Source organism: Harpegnathos saltator, unplaced genomic scaffold (genome assembly GCF_003227715.2).
Source record: "Harpegnathos saltator strain DR-91 unplaced genomic scaffold, Hsal_v8.6 scaffold0, whole genome shotgun sequence".
Taxonomy (NCBI): domain Eukaryota; kingdom Metazoa; phylum Arthropoda; class Insecta; order Hymenoptera; family Formicidae; genus Harpegnathos; species Harpegnathos saltator.
The window spans coordinates 339,468-361,638 of NW_020229871.1; the positions used below are offsets into that span (position 1 = coordinate 339,468).

Below are 22,171 nucleotides of genomic sequence, written 5' to 3' on the forward strand. Positions count from 1 at the left end.
ATATTCGCGTTTTCAGCCTAAAACAAGTTTAGACCTTTATGTGACCTTCAGAGGTCAAATTTGGCAGTGTTTAAGATCATATCCGAACGTAAAATTTTCCGCTCTTTTCATTTCTGGGGTCAAAAGTATTGGGTCCTATTTAAAAAATTGATCTGACCTTGAAATGACCTTCAAGGTCAAATCCAAGGTCACCGTCAGATAGTCAGAAAAAATCATAAAAACTCAGTACTTCGTATTTTTTCTAGGACTCATATTTTTCGAGTTATTCTGCTCTTCCGGGATTTTTATAACACCCTGTATAGGAATGCTATTAACCCTTTGCAGTCGATGCCGCCACAGTGGCGACATTCGCAAGTCGTCGTAGAAGTCGATGCCGCCAGGTTGGCATTCATGATCGCCTGGCATGTGGCATGGCAAATGAGGCTAGCGATAATGAAAGAAAACTATCCTCCCGATGCTAGATTCAAATGTTTAGATCAATTTACAGATATCAATATTTATCGATCTCTTCGAAATCGGCCGATCGCAAAGGGTTAAACTAGTATGAGATAGTTTTTCGTAATCTTATATCGTATATATAAAATATTTATTTCTGTTACAACTTTCGATGTTGTGTAGAAGTCGTGTTGTGTTGAAGTTGTGTTGTGTCTTTATCTCTTCTGGCAATCCCCTTCCAGAAACTTCCTTTGTGTCATTCTAAACGATCGTTAAGAATGACGAAATGATTCGAGCATCGGAACAGTCGTCAGTAGAGCAAGCAGCAGTGTGCGTTTACTAATGATACAGAGCAATTCGGTGATCATATTTAAATTACATATATCATAATAATGTCAGAGAATCCTTCAACAAGCAAAATAGATGATGTAGAATCGCTAGAAGAAAGATCTCTTGAAAATAAAGATTTTAAAGGTGAATTCACTAATGCTCTCGTATATGCGAATTCTATTTACGAGAATAATGAATTATTATCGAAAAATCCTTCAGCGAAAATATAATATACTTTTACTCCTATTTCCATTGCAATTATTATATAAACATTTTCTCATACACTATATATTTTATAGATAAGATTTACGGTTTTTTTGCAATTTAAATTATTAATAGTATATTTAACAAACATTAATATATTTAAGAAACGCAGTTTTATTACTTATTAATGTTTTCTGTTTCATTTTTATGCTTATAGAATAAAAAAAACCATACAGCAGGGATCGAACCTCAGCCGTCAGCTCGGTAGTTCGTTACCTTCGCTGCTGCGCTACGCCGCTTCGTTGAATACCTTTCTTACTAACTCGTACACTTTGTTGACTCTTTTGTTTAGACCGTTTTTTCTCGAAAACGAAGAGGTATTGCGGCGTATGCTATTACCATGAGTTATTAATAGTCAAGTACTATTAACTCCATAAGTTTCGTTCCAAACCGTTTCCCGATCGATGCGTCCTCCCCTTGTAAGAGTTCCAATATCTGATTTTCATTGTATTGTAATATACACAGAATATATTTAATAAAGCTCTCTCTAGTATTCTTAGATGTAAATATCTAACTATCTGAATATTCGAGATTAGTTCTGATAACAATTCAAGATTACACTATCTGGATAATCCGGGTAAATTGAATTATTCGGATTCAAGTTTTGGTTGTAATAAGAGATGCAAATTTAGAATCAAATTTGGATTTGAATTAAACAGAAACAAGTAAATTAAAAAGTGGATAGAAATTTAATAACAAAATTTTTATTATTAATCGAAATAATCGAATTAATCGAAATTATTAATCGATATATTATTTAAATATACAAATATTATTATTTAAATATACAAATAAATATAATCATCTCAAGCCTTTAAATTGCAATTACAAAATATTGAGTAATTGATTGTGAAATTTTCGAGAGAAAGTTAGATTGCTACGAACGAATGATTTTTTTTAAGCATATTTTTTTAATGATGTTTAAAAACTTTTCAAACACATTACAATTTCCAATATACCCTCACTACTTATTAGGTATACAAATGAATAATCCAATTTTTTCAGCTACATTCAAGGTTTATTTTAAAAAAAGCAAATTAAATTGTTCAAAATAACTTCTATAACTTTCTATAACTTTAAGCCATCTTTCAAGCAGCTGATGAATTCCATTTCGAAAAAATGTTACGTCTTTGGACACGATAAAGTCGTCAAGCCATTTTCGGATCTCATCCACTGATTGGAAGTGCATATCGGACAAGGCATGTTGCATCGACCGGAACAAGTGGTAATCGGATGGAGCAATGTCTGGTGAATACGCCGGGTGCTGTAAGACGTCCCAGCCAAGACTCATTATAGTGTCTTTTTTATTGGAAGCAATGTGTGGCCTGGCGTTGTCATGCAACAATTTCACTGGATGTTCTCTTTTGCTGGTATACGGGCGTTTTCGTTCCAATTCTTGACTCAAGCAGATTAATTGACGTTGATAGCAGTCCGCAGTAACTGTTTCACCCGGTTCCAACAACTCATAATAAAGCACGCCCTTGATATCCCACTAAATGCAGAGAAGAACCTTCTTTCCGAAGCGATTGGGTTTTGCGACCGATTTTGATGATTCGCCGGAATTTACCCATGACTTTCTGCGTTTCGGATTGTCATAGAGTATCCATTTCTCATCGCCCGTAATGATTTTCCACAAGAAAGACATTTGACGCTGCTTATTGAGAAGAGAAAGACACGCTGCCACTCGTTGATTTTTGTCGGTTTCAGTGAGTTCATGCGGAACCCATTTCCCTTCTTTCTGGATCTTTCCCATCTCATGTAGGAAATCGTTTGCTGCGTTACTCCCAACTGTTTTGCAAGCTTTTTTGTGTTTGTACCGAATTCTCAGCGAGCAGTTGTTCCAAATCATCATTATCGCACTTCAGAGGGCCTTCAGGGCGTTATTTGTCGATTAGACTGAAATTACCGCTTTTAAATCGCTTAAACCAAAATGCGCACACATCGTACGATACATCTTCGCCGAGAAAGGAACAAATCGATTCGCACGCTCTTGTAGCATTTTTTCCTTGTTGGAATTCGTAAAGAATGCAATGTCGGATATGCACCTTATCTGTTGCCATTTTCGACTGTACTGAACTGAATACTTTTGAATGTTATGTTGGGCCTTTCGCCAAACTATTAGGTGCGCAACTAAGTTCCCGCTGTTTTTCAAGAGATGGCTCCAGTAGTAAGTGCTGGTCGATTGTGACATAACCAAAACGTCATGAACCAAGCTTAGACATATGGTAAACAAACCGCTTTGACACATTAGTGATTTTGTTTTTGCGTCATATACTTTTGGTTGTTTGAAAATGTCTTATTTTGTGCCAAATAATCGTCATTTGCGGGAAGTGTTGCTTTTCTTCTTTCATTCGAAGAAAACGGCGGCTGAAGCGCATCGAGAACTCCAAAAAGTTTACGGAGATGCTGCTCTAAGTGAAACAACATGCCGTGATTGGTTCCGTCGTTTCAAAGACGGTGATTTCGATGTTGACGATCGTTCGCGTGAAGGAAGGCCAAAAACCTTCGAAGACGCTGAATTGGAGGCATTGCTCGATGAGGATCCGTGCCAAACGCAAAAAGAGCTTGCTTCAGCATTAGGAGTTACCCGCCAAGCCATTTCCAAGCGATTGCATGCGTTGGGAATGATTCAAAAACAAGGAACTTGGGTTCCTTATAATTTGAAGCCAAGAGACGTTGAGCGTCGTTTTTTCGCCTGTGAACAACTGCTCCAGCGGCAAAAAAGGAAGGGTTTCTTCATCGCATCGTTACGGGTGATGAGAAATGGATTCATTACAGCAACCCAAAAAGAACAAAATCATGGGGACTGCCCGGTCATGCTTCTACGTCGGCTCGGCCGAATATTCACGCTGCGAAGGTTTTGCTGTGTATTTGGTGGGACCAGGGCGGTGTTATTTATTATGAGCTGTTGAAACCGAACGAAACCATCACTGGGGAACGGTATCGAACTCAATTGATGCGATTGAGCCGAGCACTGCGCGAAAAGCGGCCACAATACGAGCAGAGGCACGAAAAAGTGATTCTACAGCATGACAACGCTCGGCCTCACGTTGCCAAACCCGTTAAAACCTACTTAGAAACGCTCAAATGGGAAGTCCTACCCCACCCGCCATATTCCCCAGATATTGCGTCGTCCGATTATTACTTGTTCCGTTCGATGGCACATGGTCTGGCTAATCAGCAGTTCCGCTCATATGAAGACATCTCAAATGGCTTGATTCGTGGATAGCCTCAAAAGACGAACACTTCTACCGTGACGGTATTCGAGCTCTGCCAGAAAGATGAGAAAAAGTTGTCGCTAGCGATGGGCAATATTTTGAATGATTCATTTGTAACCATTTTTTCACAATAAAGTTGCATTTTCATCAAAAAAACAGCGAGAACTTAGTTGCGCACCTAATATATGTTCTTTTTAATAGCTATATGTCAACATTGCATAATCACAAAATAGCGGAAAAATTCAATTTAAAATTGATTTCATAATTGCTTAAAATTATTTGGATTATTCATTTGTACACCTAATAAAAATTTTTTCCGAGGATATTAAAATCTTATATGATCTGTTAAATAACTATATGAAATATTATTTTATGCTAAATCTAACCATATATAACTAAAGCATATTACAAAAAATCATTTTTCAAAGGTTAAGTGGAAAGGTGTTTGCTTGACTGATTCTGCTACGAATTTAGATTCAGAATTTAGATTTAATTCTAGATTTGGATTCGATGCTTTTTAACTGTATCTCAGAAAATTCGAATGTTTGAAGCATCATATTTATTCCCTATCCGAATAATCAGATAATATCCAGATAATATCAGACTAGAACAAATATTGAAACTTTAATATTTAATAAGATACCCTTAATTTATTATTTATTTGTTTTGTATCTACAATAAAAATGATAATATATACAATAATTACAAGCGAACTATTATAAAAATAAATCATGCAACATTTTTCTAAAGAAAACAATGATTTTTCTAAAGAAAACAATGACTTTTCTAAAACGAAATATGTTAATGTCGTCTGCTAATAAAATTCCGTCTAAAATTTTACCGTCAAGAATTTCGTTCTTAGATTATTACTAGAGTTAGATTACTAGAGTTAGATTATTACTAGAGAGTTCGTGTATTATTAGTAATGCAATAAAACATGATTGTGCAATAGAGTATTATCATGCAAAGCAAATACGGTTATATACTCACACCAACTGAGATTACGACCTACAAAAGAGAAAGAAAAGAATATAAAGATTTTATTAAGTCCACAGTAACGTGCATTAATCCCTTAACTGTTAATAATGGAAATAACTGTAAAAAAAAAGTACTAAATCGTCAATGTTCGAAATATCTGCACATTCCAAAAAAATACTTACAACGAAGTAAATGGAATAAGATACTATACTTTTATGTTTTTGTAGCCACTGAATTCAAATTTTAAGTAAAAATTCAAAATAGCTGATCTAAAATTTGAGAAATCGTACGATTTACATAAAAGTTAGAATTTAAAGATTTTTAAAGCCGCACATTCCAAATTTAAAATAAAAATTCACGAATTTAAAATAAAACCCTTAAGGAACTCTTAATAAAAATGTTTACTCGCGTAAGTCTTTGGATATTTGGTTCGCTATATTAAATTCTCCATTTTGAATTTTGAAATTTTGACCTTAAATTCAATTTAACGACCCAATAAACCTATAGAAAATATTTTGTTTATAATTAATTTATTCTATTGTGAAGATTACTGAGGACACATAAACATTTTATCATCTAACAGCTAAGGGGTTAATATCTGAATATTATAAAACTTGATATAAATATTCCATACATTTTGTATCTGAATATTAGTGCGAATTACAGTAACTAAAAGTAAAATTATAAGTGTTACGTCCTGCGGACTCCGCGTTTTCTAGATTCTTTTATAAATAGAGCGATTTGATTTTATGTTGCTCGCTATAGTTCAAATGTTATATTCAACGAACATGTTCCGCAAACCTTCAAGCACGATGACGCCACATACCGATTTCTCTTTTTTTAACTCCCCCTAGACCAAAGTCCTCTAGTTGTTTGTCAGAAAGATCCGTTGAATCACTTCCCGGACTGACCAGTCGATATCTGATTTTGTTAATCCTCAAGAACTCACAGCTTTTCCACGTCCCTTCATAAGGTATGTTACCCAATAATTCTCACTAAACCTAACGAAATGATGAAATCCCTTATCGCCATAGATACCCCATCTTTTACAATAATTATCTTAGAGATACTGCAACGCAACTCTTGACCCCCACCTCTAAAAAACATTTGAAGCATAGTCCTATGACCATATTTGGGCATAAAAATTAGATTTCCAAAACATTTCCCTAAAACTCCACTTTCTCAACCGAGCTGACGTTTTGAGAAAAGCCAAAAGGCCAAGAGACTTCTCGACCGACCCGCAGCCAGAACAGAAGCTTCTCTTCAGCACCCCTTCAGGATCTCCTAACAATCTAGCCTACTAGTGACTTAGATAGATCAGTGTTTCTCCAGTTGTTAATTATTCTGTGCAACGACCTCGTGCACATTTTTGGACCATTGTGAGCAATCCAGCTGAAACCAGCCTTCTATTCTTGGCGCAGAATTTGGGTCATCCGCCCTTACCGACACGCAGCAATTACACTCTTCATTTTCGACAAATAGCATAGAACCAGCAGTAAATTATTTATACTTTCTTTTGCCTGAGTGACCCCTTTCTTTTTATTTTTCTTCTTTTCTTCTCTCTCTTTTCTTTTTCTTTCCTTTTTCTTCCTTTTTTCTATCCCCCTTGGCATTCCTCCTTAATTGTGAAATCCGGTGTGAGTGGCCCAATCTTGTCGACTTCAATCGGACATAACGAACACGGAATTTTGCTCAAACCGCGATTGTTATACATATATGTATACGTACACATTATAAAATCACAAATTTTATTTACAAATTTTATTTCATTATGAACTTTCATCTAATCATCAATAAAACAAGTTATTTGTAATTGTAAGCCAATCACGTTTTCCAACTAATTATTCTCAACAAAAAATTATCCCTTCCCTCAACTGTCGCTCACGGTCCTATCCCAGGTAAAAGGACTCAGTTCCTTGATCTAAATAAAGGACCACCGACGTCATCCACGCCAGATAAAGGGGTCATTCTGATCCTTGATCTGCACCGCAGACTTGCGAGTACGTCGGAGCTTGTGAAAGCAAGCGTCAAGTAGCGTTCCTCCTCCAGGACGTAACATAAGTATCTCCTAAATTTATTTATAGTAGTAGGTAAAATATGTAACTTTTTTGCACACATCAATATCTTCCAAACAGAAAATGTAAAATAAATATAAGATATGCTAAAATAAGATTTAGAAATTGTCAAAAATAATTAAAAAATATATTTATTAATAATTCTTATAAAAGTTAATAATAAGTGAATTTAAAGCATTTTCATGATGATTATCTTATTTGTATCTTAGTAAATTATCGAGTAATATATTAACAAGAAAATTCACAATAATCCCTCTATTGATTTTAACAATCTTGTAGTATGTTGGGATCTAGACTAAAATGAGAACATATAGGATGTCCTATAATTTAGCACGAGAAATTCGTGGAGACATAGAGCGGATTAAAACAAATATAAAAATCCCATACCGTTTTGCGATATTATAATTGTTATTGTATATAATAGTATTGTATATAATAATTATTGAGTTATTAATCACAGAAATCTGACAATTAAGCGCACGTCGAGATGAACGGTTGGAGAAGCGTAGGCCGCCACAACGCGGCCCAGTCGATTCAGTAATTATTGGCAGCGTGCGGCGAAACGTAAGAGCAGCGAGATAAAATATAAATAGCGACATGTTATCCTTCCCCTCGTCGCGTGTCAGCATTTGCTGAATCGACTGGGCCGCACTGTGACCCAAACGGCTACGATGCTACTCCAATTATCCATCTCGGCGAGCGCTCACTCATCAGATTTCTGTCATTAATAATTCGATAACTATATGTGTCCACGAATTCCTCGTATTGAATTATGGGACACCCTGTATATTCTTTTTACATACAGATTTAAAGAATGAAATACTCCTTTAAAATAAATATTTTTTTTCTGTATGCATAGCAACCACAAACAATAAAAGATACATAGAAAAAAAGGATTTTAAATACAAATTTTTTAATTTTTAAAATTATTTTATAACAATATTTAAAAACTGTTCAGCAATATAATAGTTTTCAACATATTCCCATTACTTAAAAAATTTATTTGAGGAAGTTTAAATTATGAACTAATATGGCGAATATGAAATATGACTATATGAAATATTATTTTATGTCGAATTCAACCACATATAGAGTGTATCGAAAAATAAGGTCAACTAACTAGGAAATGAAAGAAGAGCATAAGTAGAATATGTAATGTGTATAAACTGTTTTTGTATTGTTTGTACTAAATATAATGCTTTATGCGAATGTATAGAAAATATTAATATCTCTTTTTATTTCTTAATATTTAAGTTTTTAGTTCTTAATATTCTTTTAGTTCTTTATATTTTGGAAAAAAGATATATATTTTCGAAAAAAATATTTTATATAAATGTTATAGGAATTTAAGTGATGTATTAGACCATAAAAGTAGTATGACCTTGAATAGCATTATCAAGATCACTTAAAGATTTAAAATTAAAAAATTTTCAAATAATCTTTACGTAACCTTAACAATGTTATTCAGGAACATATTATTGTTTAGATTATAAATAAAATATATTGTAAATAACGCTGAATAATGTGCATTAGTTGTTTGGGAGAGGCCGTGTTGGAGTGGGGAGCGGCGTTAGATCTTCACCTTATGAATAGGGGAGATACCAGCACCTGCGTACGGTCGCGGGGGGAGTCGGTCATTGACTTGATCTGGGCCTCTCCTGCGGCCGCAAGACTTTTCAGCAGCTGGGTGATGGAGACGGAGATGGAGATCACATGGTCCGACAAGGTCTCCATCTATGTGGTCTGGTCCCTCCGCCTCCCCACCCCATCGCTGGGCCGCTGCCCGAGTGGGGGGCGACAGCTACGCACCAAAGGGAGATGGGCAAATGGACCCGGACAGGTTCAAGACGGCTGTCCTCGTGCCACCTGGCACTTGAGTCAGCCGGATGGCGAGTGGAACCCCAGCCCCCAGGAGGAGGCGGAGGAGTTGGTGGCCATCGTGATGTCGGCCTGCGACGTTGTGATACCCAGGTCCCACCCCCGTCGGCGCCGGGCTGCATATTGGTGGACAAAGTACCTCGCCACTCTGCGGCGAGCCTCCGTCCACGCGAGACGCGTATACACGCGGGCCCGGCACACCGGAAACGGCGGGGAGATCATGAGGGCGAAAAAGGGCTACTGTGAAACACGGGAAGCCTTCAAAGCCGCCATCCGTGAGGCGAAGATAAGCGCCTGGACGAGACTGGTGGACTCGCTGGACGAGGACCCGTGGAGGCGCCCATACAAATGGACGGTTGGAAAGATCCGTCCGTGGGTGTCCCCGCCGACGGAGTTCCTCGAACCCCAGGTTCTGGAGAGGTGCTCGACGTGCTCTTCTCGAGCACGGGAGACGGGCGCCCCCACATCCCCGTTCCCGAGCTAGGGGACGGACATTAGACGGAGGACTTGGAGGTTGATCCGGGCGAGTTCGCCAGGACCAGGAAGAGGCTCGGAGCCAAGGGGAAAGCCCCTGGCTCTGATAATATTTTTGAGTGCGCCTGGGCGCTGGCTCTCACGGATGATAACCTATTCGAGTTCCTGAGATATTTGTTCACCAAGTGCCTCAGAGAAGGCGTGTTTTCCCCAGAGTGGAGGAAGACGACTCTCGTCGTCCTCCCGAAGGAAGACAAAGCACCCGGAGACCCTTCGGCCTACGGGACGATATGCCTGCTGGACGAGGCGGGCAAGATGCTCGAGCGCATCATTGCCGACCGCCTCGTCCAACAATTGTTCTTGGAGGGTCCGGTCCTCCACGGCGACCAGTACGGTTTCAGTCCCCGACGGGCCGGTCCATCCTGATCCAATGCGTTAGGGAGCTGGCCCGTCACGCCGTGGAAGAGGATGGCGGTGTCGCTTGACATCTCGAACGCCTTCAACACCCTGCTCTGACCAGAGGTGGGACGGGCTTTCGAGTATCACGGGGTGCCCGTCCACCTCCGGCGAATCCTATCGGATTACTTCAGGGACAAGGACCTTTCCTTCATCTCGAAGGGCGGGGTCCCGGGCCGAAGTGTAATATACTATGATGTCCCACAGAGGTCCGTACTGGGCCCGTTACTGTGGGACATCACGTACGACCAGATGCTTCGCACCGCTCTCCCCCCTGACTGCCACGCCGTTTGCTACGCAGACTACACACTCGTGGTGGCCGGGGGGCAGAGCTGGGGCGATGCGCGTCTTCGCGGCGAAGCTGCGGTGGCATCCGTAATAGGCATCATCCAAAGTCTGGGACTGAAGGTGGTTCCCCGTAAGACGCAAGCCGTCTACTTCCATGATAGAAGTCGCGGGGCGTCGCCGCAGTTCTGGGTGAGGGTGGGTGGAGTCCGCGTCCGCACCGGGCCACAAATAGAGTATCTGGGTCTGATGCTGGACGGCCGCTAGGACTTCGGTCTCCACTTCCGGCGGACGGCCCTCCGGGTCCGCAAAATCGGGCTGCCACTACCCGGCCTGATGCGGAACCAGAGAGGCTCGAGCTGGCATGCTTGCCGCCTCTACGTAGGCGTGGTCGTCTCGGTCGCTCTGTACGGGGCGCCCATATGGGCGCCTCGATTAATGGGCGCTGACCGCTACAAACGCCTGCTCCAGCAGGCATTGCGGCCGGTGCTCATCAGGGCGATTCGAGCATATAGGACCACGTCCTACATGGCGGCGACGGCCCTGGCCGGCCTCCCCTCCGTGGAGCTCCTGGCCTGCGAACGTCACCAGGCGGGTTCTGGCGGGTCAAGGAGCTCCGTGGTGAGGGAGAGGTGATTACGGTCAGGGAGGTCAGGGAGGGCGGCCCTGAGGTCCTAGGCCCGGGATCGGGTGCTCGAGCAGTGGCAGCAGATGCTACAGGACCCTCGGGTGCCTGGTCTTCGAACGGCCGAGGTCGTCCTTCTGTTTCGCGGACTTCGCAGACAAAAGGGGACGCGGACTCTCCTTTCGCATGGTGCAGGTGCTGACGGGGGACGAGTGCTTCGGCAGGTACTTGCACATAATCCGGAAGGAACCTACGGAACGGTGCCACCATTGCCTGGCAATGGAGGACACGGTGCAGCACACGCTGGAGTCATGTGGGACCAGCAGCGCCGTGTCCTCAGCCGAGCAATAAGTCGGCGGAATCCGGACCTCTCACTCCCGGCCCTAGTAAGGTTGGAATGGTTGGGAGTGAGCAGGTCTGGACGGCGGCGATCTCCTTCGCTGAGGACGTGATGTCCCGGAAGGAGACCGCCGAGCAGCAGCGCCGTCCTCGCCGTATTCCACGGCGGAGACGGCCGCGCACGCCAAGGGGGATCGACGGCAACTCTAGGGGTACATTGGACGGGTATCAGCATCCTCCAAAGAGGAGGAGGCTGCCCCGTCCCCCCCGAGCCTCCGCGCGCGGACGGGGGGCACTAAGCCGCTGGGGAGGAGAGGAGGCTTTCTTCCCTTCCTGGTGGAGTTGCCCGCTCCCCGCGCGTCGATCAGGGGTGGACAAGGGGAGTGGGTAACCCGGCTCCCTGTCCCCTTCCTATGAGGGAAGGCGGGTGTCCCCTCTCTCCGTAACGAGACCAGAAGGCCAACCTGACCGGGAAACCGGTCGGGGCGCCGCCCCCCTTGAAGGAGGGGCGCGGCACTTGAGCGAGGGGCTCTCCACAGAGGCCTAGGGCCGGAGTGTCGAGAAGGAAATACTGACGTAGTTCCCCAGATTCCCCTCACTCCGGCCCGATTGGTAGGCACCCCGAGGGGTTTTTAGTCGGTAAAAGTCCGGCATAACCCCACCCTCTCCCAAGGGGGGTGGGGTGTCCATGAGGATTTCCCCCCGTTAATAAAAAAATTTTTTGGGACATTGCCCGGCATTGCAATGCAGGATACGGCGCAGCACACGCTGGAGTCATGTCCAGCGTGGAACCTGCAGCGCCATGACCTCTGCCGGGCAATCGGTCGACAGAACCCGGACCTTTCCCTCCCGGCTCTTGTAGGGGCCATGATTGGGAGGGAGCAGATTTGGGAGGCGGCGGTCTCCTTTGCCGAGTACGTAATGTCCCGGAAGAAGATCGCTGAGCTGCAACGTCATCCCTGCAACGTCGGGCGAGGATCAGCCTCCTCCTCCGAAGAAGAGGAGGCTGCCCCCTCCAGAGCTCGCTTCCGTACGCAATCGAGAGGACGCAAAGCCACTGAGGAGGAGGAGAGCTCCTCTCTTGTCCCCGACGGGGTTGTCCTCCCGGAGCATCAGTAAGGGCTCGATAAGGGGAGTGAGTATCCCGGTTGGGCAGACTCCCACTCCCCGCCCCCCTCCTAAAATGGGGTAGGAGAGAGAGTGAGTGTGTCATCTCTCCATGATTGAGACCAGGAGGCCAACCCGACCGAGAAATAGGTCGGGGCGTCGCGCCCATCTCTAAAGGAGGGGCAAGGGACTTCCGGAGAACTCCAGGGCCGGTGTGTCAGGGAGGGAATGTCGACGTAGTTCCCCCTACTCCCCCACTCCGGCCCAACTGATAAACACCCCGATGGGGTTTTAGTCAGCAGGAATCTGACATAATCCCCTGCCCTTCCAAGGGGCGGGAGGTATCCATGATGGATTTCCCTACTGTTAACGAAAAAAAATTGGTTGTTTGGGAATTTTTTAATTCCTTTACATTGAAATTCCTACGATTTTCATAATATTAGCTGTTCCGCTTAGTTTTGAGGGATTTTTTACCAAAAAATATATTTATTTTAAACAGACGTTAAATTATATTTTATTTAAAATATTTTCCATTGCTAGCTATAACGTTTTCCCACTTTTCTAACAATAAGCGAATTCTACGACAAAGAAGTTCACCTTTTAAAGTAATCTATTTATCGAACCATTTTTTTTATTTTTTCATGTCATCGATCAAAATAAATTATAATCTGAAGAAGTACTGTCTATTGCAGAGCTCAATAAAATATGTACACTTCGCCCAATTTGCAAGTCGCTCCGCCCACCGCTATTCTTCTTATATTTTTTCCCGCACACATGAACTTGTTTCTAATAGCTTTCCACGTCACATATGAGATTTCATTCTTAATGCGTCTTTTTACGCATCATATTTATTAAGCCTCACGCAATTCGTGGACCGCGCGCGGGGGAAGAGGAATAGCGGGACAGGCAGGACAGCTGAAAATCGGGCGAACTTTGATCTAATAAATACGCGGTGTGTGGTAAAATGTCCAAGTACTAATAATGCATCTTTAACTACTTTTACAATGTGGTCAAACAATGTTGTCGTGCAACAAAATCATTTAGCGTTTTCTTTGAGCTATTATTGAGTGTTTCTATTAAGAATGTGATTTAGTTTTAAGGATTTAGAAGAAATGACACTAGTGTCAGTTTTATTGAAAACATTTCAATCACAGCTATTGTTTCTTAATTCTTTAATATTACTCCATGATATTTAGTCATTTACTAATAATAGAAGCAGTAAAAATCATGTTATCAGTTAAAAAATGGAGCTTCCTAAAATGCATTTTCAACATGGATTGCTTTTGTTCTTTAATCAGAAGAAAACAACGGCTGAAGGTCATAGAATTCTGATAGAAACTTATGATGCTGTTGCTCTATCAATTAAGACATGTGAATATTGGTTTCAAAAGTGATGATTTCAATGTTAACGACAAACATCATTCGGGACGAAAAAGTTTAAAAGTGCAGATTTACAAGCATTATTGGACGAAAATCTAACATGATCTACTTCAGAATTTGCCAAAACATTAATGTTAATGTTAATCGCACAACAGTTACTAAACGTTTACATGATACGGGAAAGATTCACAAAGGGTGGAAAATGGGTTTTTCCACATCAATTATCGGGAAATGTCATTGCGAACAGGTTAAACATTTACATTTCGTTGATCACCAGAAAAAAAATGAAAAGTTTTTTGTATCGAATTATTACTGGAGATGAAAAATAAATCTATTTCGATAATCCTAAACAAAAAAGTCATGGGTTGATTCCGGCCCACCAGTAATATCCATTTCGAGACGCGATAATCACGGTTTTTGCTGTGTATTTGATGGAATCAAGGAGGTATTGTATAATATGAATTTAAATCCGAAATCCGAATGAAACTGTCATCGCTGATAGTTATCGACAACAATTATACAAATGGAAGCGAGTATTGGACCAAAAACGATCACCAATTGTGAATAAATGACACAATATAATCCTTCACGACGATGCTCGACCTCATATTGCATTATCAGGAGAAAACGCTATTAGAGCTGGAATGGGAAGTCTTATCGCACACCATGTATTCTCCAGACATTGCTCCATCCGATTATCACTTGTTCCGGTTCATGCAACATGCTTTAGAGCAGTGATTTTCAACCGGTGCGCCGCGGCACACTGGTGTGCTGTGAGAGAATTTAAGGTGTGCCGCGAAAATTTTTAAGAATTTTAATTGTTATCTTTTTATTACAAATTATAATAAATTGTTTTGTTTTATTTTTTGGCCGTGATGGTGCATTTTGTTTATGTTAATAAATAAATTTAAAAAATTACATTTTTTTTATATTCTTTTTTTGATCATCATAATTTAAGTGTGCCGCAGAAGTTTAACTATAGGTTCAAGTATGCCGTGAGATAAAAGAGGTTAAGAAACACTGCTCTGGAGGATACACATTTTCATAACATTGAACAAGTGCAAAAATTTATTGAAAATTGAATCAACTCCAAAGAAGAATATTTTTATTGTTGCGAAATTCATCTCTTGCTAGAAAGATGGGAAAAAGTTATAAGAAACGAAAAAAATATTTTGATATTAATATAAACTATTCATTCATTATCTTGTTTAAATTTTTGAGAAAAACTTTATTTTTATAGATGATATTAAAAAGTAACATTTTTTGTACAATATAAAGTAATAATTTTCATTAAACATTCTTTTCCATGCAAAGTAACATTTTTTATATTAGGTACTTGAATTAATTATCGCAGTTTTTTGTAACAAAAACTCATGTTTATTTAAAAAAACTACATTATATTTTATTCAAAGTATTGTCCTTCAGAAGCTATTATAAATTTCTTATATAGTGCTGGCAAAAAGTTTCGCAACGGTTGAAATCTTGGAAAATATTGATTTCTTGGAAAAATGTTTCAAACAAAAGGAATAGGGCTTCAAAAATCTATTACATGATGATATCTATCTGACCTTGGTATGACCTTGAAAAGCTTGGTTATGGTCATAAAAATCTTAAACGGAAACCCGTTTATTTTTTATTACACTTTTTTTCTACCAATTAATTTGAACAACTTTTTCTTTTATTTAAAACATTTTTTTATTTGCCTAGTATTTTTTGAGATATTTGAGAAAAACTTGATAACTTTTCAATATTTAACTTACGATCTCACTAACTATTTGTCGGAAAAAAAGTGATACTAGACTTTTTTGCTCTATTTAGTCTCAAGAATATATTGTTACAATAGCGCCCTGATTTTTATTAATTTGATGATTTTGAAATTTTCAAAAGTCAGTAAGTTCACAAGAACAAAAGTCAGAGTGCTATTGTAACAGTATATTCTTGAGACTAAATAAAGCAAAAAAATCTAGTACCACTTTTTCTTCTGACAAATAGCGAGATATCATAAGTTAAATATTGAAAAAGTTATTCTCGTTAGTCAAGTTTTCCTTAAATATCTCAAAAACTACTAAGCAAATAAAGAAATGTTTTAGACAAAAGTTGTTCAAATTAATTGGTAGAGAAAGAAGGTGTAAAAAAAAATAGGGATTTCCGTTTAAGATTTTTATGTTGATCATGACCGAGCATTTCAAGATCATACCAAGGTCAGATAGATATTATCTAATAGATTTTTTAAGCCCTATTCCTTTTGTTTAAAACATTTTTCCAAGGAATCAATATTTTCCAAGATTTTCAACCGTTGCAGAATATTTTGCCAGCACTATATATGTGTTCAATATATTAAACATACAACTAAAGCCATCTATCGGAAATAAACGCAATGACTTTTTGAACAACCCATTTACAGTTCCTACCAAAAGTTCCGGGCCAGCTAAATAATTTTTGGATGGTTTAAAATGTAGGATTGAAATTTATAGGGATACAATAGGATCACAAAGTCTATTATTTAACCACAAAAACACCCACTTTCACACCCCCAGTGGACGAGAGGAGGGGAGAGCCAACAAATCTTAAATGGCATGTGGGGAACGCGCGTGCTCGCGTGAAGCCTTATCTTTCTTCTGTTGTCGCCGTGGGCTCTCGCTATCGCAAAATCTCAATAGAAATGTTCAAATGATTATAACTGCGAAAAAAAATCGTAGAGACCTCGGCAACCTCGCGTTGTTTTCGTCTCGGAAAACCCTTTCGAACGAGCCCTCACTTAACCCCACATGCCATTTAAGATTTTTTAGCTCCCTCCTCCCCTTGTCCATCGGGGGTGTGTAGGTGAGTGTTTTTATGGGTAAATAATAGACTTTGCGATCCCATTGTATCCCTATAAATTTCAATCCTACATTTCAAATCATTCAAAAATTATTTATGTGGCCCGGAACTTTTAGTAGGCACTGTATATATACTCCTGGGCCATATTACCAATATAACATAACATTTGTTAATTAAACACATCAAATAATACGGGTGTTGTTCTATCGTTATTATAGGATGTTGGGAAGAATGCTTACCTAATGTGCAATTAATTTCGTCTGTTGCATCCCAGCAATCTATTTTTCCATCACATCTCCTTTCCAACGGAAGGCAGGAAGTCTCATTACCGCATTGAAAATGCGTCTTCAAGTTACAGACTGAAAAATATATGTAATACTATGTGATAGGATCATATTCTACTGGTTTTATATATTTTGTATCTACATACTTCGAAGTATTTAAGTTAACAAGTTCTTGGTAAACTTAAGTTAACATGTTCTTGGTAAAAGTAGCAAATAATTTTCGTCATAAACTCCAGTGAATAATTACGCACGATTAATATTTTATTGTTCACTGGAAAGCAAAACGGTTTCGACAGTATTTTTTCTAATAACATGGGTAATCCATGTAGTTATGTATTTGAGAATATACAACAGAGTGGCGGTCCGTAAAAATTTCTTCCAACGGTGGGATCGATATCTCTGACATAGTTCATCTGAAAAAAACTCAAAGATTTTCTTAATCTGTATAAATATAGTTTTCGTTAAGCGTAGTCATTTCTTTAATTAATTTCTTTAATTAATTTTTCTTAAAATAGCGGTATGTTAAAGAAAACCTCGATTTTTCCAACCTTTTTTTCTTCATTCAAGGAGCGTTAAAAATAGTAATTTTCCAAATAAAAATGGTTACGCTTAACGAAAATTACATTTATGCAAATTAAGAAAATATTTGAATTTTTTTCAGATGAACTATGCCAGAGATATTGATCCCACCGTTGGAAGAATTTTTTACGGACCGCCACTCTGTTGTATATATCTTTGTTGATTTTTATTATTTTTTTAATAAAAACTTAATATCTTAATTTTATCTATTGGGTTGGCAAATAAGTTCGTCCAGTTTTTTAGAATAGAATAAAACACAATTTTTTGATACACAAGATAAATTTTAATCAATTATATATTGGCCACCTTTATCGATGACCTCTAGCCATCTTTCCACCAACTTCATTATGCCGTGTTCGTAAAACATCTGGGGCTTATCGGCAAAAAACCAATCCAGGTGGTTTTTAATGGCCTCTTTATTCTTGAAGGTTTTCCCGTTCATAAAGTTCTGCAGCGACCGAAATAAATGATAATCGGAAGGGGCAAGATCCGGCGAATACGGAGAATGAGGCAAAACATCCCAGCCAAGCTAAAGCAATTTGTTCCAAGTGGTCAATGACATATGAGGTCTGGCGTTGTCGTGGTGGAAGACGACACCCTTGCGATTTGCCAATTCTATATGTTTTGTGCGGATTGCTTGGTTCAACAGTATACAGTTGAATCAATCGTTTTGCCTGGCGGTAACAGTTCGTAATAGATGACACCCTTGAAATCCCACCATACGGAGATCATTATTTTCTTCGGATGCAATCCCGCCTTTGAGGTTGTTTGCGGCGGCTCGCTGCTGTGCCCCCATGATTTTTTACGCGTTACATTATTGTAGACGACCCATTTTTCGTCACCCGTCACCATTCGTTTAAAAAACGGGTCGTTTTCTTGATGTTTCCGTAACGAATCGCAGATGGATATGTGTGTAGTCAAGTTAGCCTCGGTTAATTGATGCGGCACCCAAACATTAAGCCGAGAAATGTATCCCAGCTGGCGCAAATGCTTTTCTACGTTTGTGTGGGATATATTCAATGTCGTAGCAATCTCTCGTATCGATTGGGATGGATTTACTTCGATTATAACCTTAATGTCACATAGGGCAAGCAACCCGTTATACTGACCTGCATGTTGCTATTACACCTGTACGTGTGCATATAGGTGTGGGTACTAACCGTAACAAACATCTGATAATTCAGGCTATGCATTCAATAGTTCTAAAGACGATGCAGTGCTACCGCACCTTTTCATATACGGTGACAATCCTAATCGACAAGTCTTCGATAGAGCTCTTTGTTTTCCAGTATATTAAGATGCATTGACATATGAAAGAACTGCAGCTGGTGTTAACATCACGATCAGTATACAGGCAGCTCTGAAGTTCCAGACCAGAGGCCAGGTGATGGTCCAGTAGGCCAAGATGCTCTTGATCTGCCACGATACTCCGGAAAGAAGATAGTACAGTCTATTGAGGGCGGACAGACACAGATGCGGACTGATTTTCTGTTTAGTACAGGTTCTCATAAGACACAGTTGCTTAGATGAGTTCTTGTACCAGATTGGGAAGAAGTCCATGGCACAGTGCTACCACTGCCCGATTTGGGACATGACGCAACACGCACTGGAGATCTATTTAGTGTGAGATACAAAGAGTCATGCCTTCGTCGAAGAAGTTGGAATAGACCTGTTATTCTCCAGCATAGTGCGTACCGTGTTGAGGGATGACGACGGATGAAAAAAGCGTTTTTTACAAAAAAGACTGCGGAGTAGGTCACCTGTCGTAACCACGTGCTGAAAAACGAACTCGTTCCAAGCTATGGCGAGTTACAAGCGAGGAAGGGAGACAATGCAACGAAACGATAAATTGCGATAGAAAACAATGAGATTCTCTGTCGATCTCATTGGTTTCTATGGCTTTCTGTTCTCTGTTTTCTTTATCACAAAACTTTTTACAATTTTAACCCTTTCGTGCCTTACTTTCTTCTAGGAATAATTTGCATCTAATTCACATTTTACTAAAGGTTTATAGCGTCGCTGATTATGAATCTGTAGCCAAAATTTCAAAGTTCAAAATAGCAAATCCAATATGGCGAACCAAAATGTAAAATTTTTTTTGAATTTGAATAAAATTCATATTCCAGAGATTTTTTGGGTCGTTAATTATGAATATGTAGTCAAAATTTCAAATTAAAAAATGACGAATTCAATATGCATAGCATGTAAAGTTCTACTCTGTCCCATTCCGTGCTTCAAAAAATTCCACGAAATATCAGCTATATTAGATATGACTATATTGAATTTGAAAATTTTAACTTTAGATTCGTTACTAGCGACTCAGAAAACCCCTGAAAAATGAGTTTCACTCAAATCCGAAAAAATTTCACATTTTGATCTGCCATATTTAATCCGCCATTTTGAAATTAAGTAGCAATATTGTTTCATATAGCCCTTACGTTGACCTTCAAAATGAGCCCAGAAAGAACTTGCTATCTTAATTTCTGTAGAATATACAGGGTGCTAAATTTCAAACGTAACAGGTAAAATACCTCGAAAACTAAATGATATTGAGGTCCGCCTTTTTTTTATATTGTATTGTTTCGAAGGGGACACATTTTGCTTAAAACAAAATTTAATTTTGGATGGAGGCACCAAGGTAGAAAGAAGGTCAAACTTTTTTTTAAATGGAACTCTAATTTTTTGAACACCTACGTTTGTAGCTCTTGTCATGACGAATTCAACAACCACATATTTAAGGTGATTAGATAATAATGGAAAGTCAAGTAATGGAAAAGAGACTCATTAACTTTATTAATACATCTTAATAAAATCAAAGTTTATCTTATTTATATTAGCAAAATTCTATTATGATCTTTCTGCGTTAAAGCTTAGTAGAAGTAGATATGGAATGGATGTTGGCGCTGACGATGCAAAAACTGTAAACGTTCTTCAGAAAATAAACATATAACAGATAGACTAGGCGTACGTACGTATGGGGATGAGTACTATTTCAACCGAGTCAGTTATTGATATTGAATACGAGTGTGACTAGTGTAATCATTAGAATAAATTGTGTTTTCACTTTCTCTTCTTTCGTCATTTGCGTTATGGTGCATTATACTAATGAGGAATATCGTAACATGGTCTTAATTTATGGTGAATGTCAACAAAATGTTAGAGAAGCTGCTAGAATTTACCGTTAAATATATCCTAATAGACTCCATTATCCATTTCCTATGGTCTTCATTTGTTTATATCATTGTTTGGGAGAACATGTAACTTTTGCAGTTCATCGCAATATGGCCTCGTCCAGTTTGTAATCAGGACATAACAATAAATGTTTTAGCAGCAATAAATCCTCATTACAGTACACGACAATTGTCACGAGAACTTGGAATATTCCACGTAAATATTTGGAATATCTTGCATCGTGAGCGCCAACATCCGTTCCATAGCAACTTGCACCAAGCCTTAACACAGAAGGATCATGGTAGGAGAATGGAATTTTATCGATGGGCTTTACAACGCTATGAAGAGGATGAAACGTTCTTTCCTAGAGTATTATGGAGCGATGAAGCTACGTTTCATAGTAATAGACGTGTAAATCGTCATAATTTTCATTATTGGAGCGACCAAAATCCTAGATGGTTAAGACAAATTGATAATCAACATGTATGGTCGTTGAATCATGTGATGTGCCATTATTGGTGTCACAATTATCGGTCCATTTTTCTTCGATTGTAAGTGGACAAGTTTTTTTTGAATTTCTTAGTTAAGAAATTACCTATTCTTCTGGAAGATTTGTCTTTAAACCTTCGGTAAAACATGTGGATGCATCTGGACGGAGCACTTTAGTTTGGCTGTCAGACTACACATGAATGTTATTTTTCCTAATCGATAGATATAGGTCGAGGAGGTCCAGTGTCTTGGCCACCCAGATCAATTGATTTGGCCTGCCTAGATTATTATTTTTGGGGTAGAAGACGGGAAATTATTTATGTTAATCCTCCAACTACAAGAGAAAATATGATGTAAGGAATATGTGAAGCGAGTCAAATAATTTCGACGAGCGAATTACAAAGAGTGCTTAATGATTTTCAAAGAAGATTGCAGGCTTGCATAGATGCAAGGGGACATTTCGAACACTTAAATTAATGAAATTTTCCATTTCGAAGAGAAAGACGTTTCTTTTTTCTAAGATATTTTGTTCTTATTGAAAATTTATTAACAAAGTTTATTCCTTCTTTGCTTTATTCAAGCATTATTTTTTCTTTCCTGAGTCTTTTTTTCCATTATTTGACCTCTAATCACCTTGAGTATGTGGTTGTTGAATTCGTCATGACAAGGGCTACAAACGTAAGTGTTCAAAAAATTAGAGTTCCATTTAAAAAAAGTTTGACCTTCTTTTCACCTTGGCGCCTCCACCCAAAATTAAATTTTGTTTTAATCAAAATGTGTCCTCTTCGAAACAATACAATATGAAAAAAGGCGGACCTCAATATCATTTAATTCTCAAGATATTTTACCTGTTACGTTTGAAATTTAGCACCCTGTATATACACTTATCGATCTTTGGAAATTTTAAAATTATTAAATGAATAAAAGATGCGGCACTATTATAATAATATATTCTTGATAGTAAATAAAGTAAAAAAATCTAAT

General features: G+C 39.2%; 1 protein-coding gene across 7 annotated transcripts in view; it reads right to left on the reverse strand.

Moving 5' to 3' along the window:
- The window catches only part of LOC105181089 (uncharacterized), a 259,808-nt gene that overhangs the window by 12,281 nt on the left and 225,356 nt on the right, over positions 1-22,171 (reverse strand). For 4 of the 7 annotated variants that reach the window (XM_025296603.1, XM_025308204.1, XM_025308231.1 and 1 more), the window contains 2 exons: positions 16,904-17,023; positions 5,238-5,255 (listed from right to left, as the gene is read on the reverse strand). The exons of 1 other annotated variant lie outside the window; for it this stretch is intronic. In XM_025296603.1, coding sequence (XP_025152388.1) covers positions 5,238-5,255; positions 16,904-17,023 — 138 coding nt within the window. The remainder of the gene's footprint in view (positions 1-5,237; positions 5,256-16,903; positions 17,024-22,171) is intronic. 2 more of the 7 variants (XM_025296568.1, XM_025296660.1) reach the window with 1 other exon arrangement.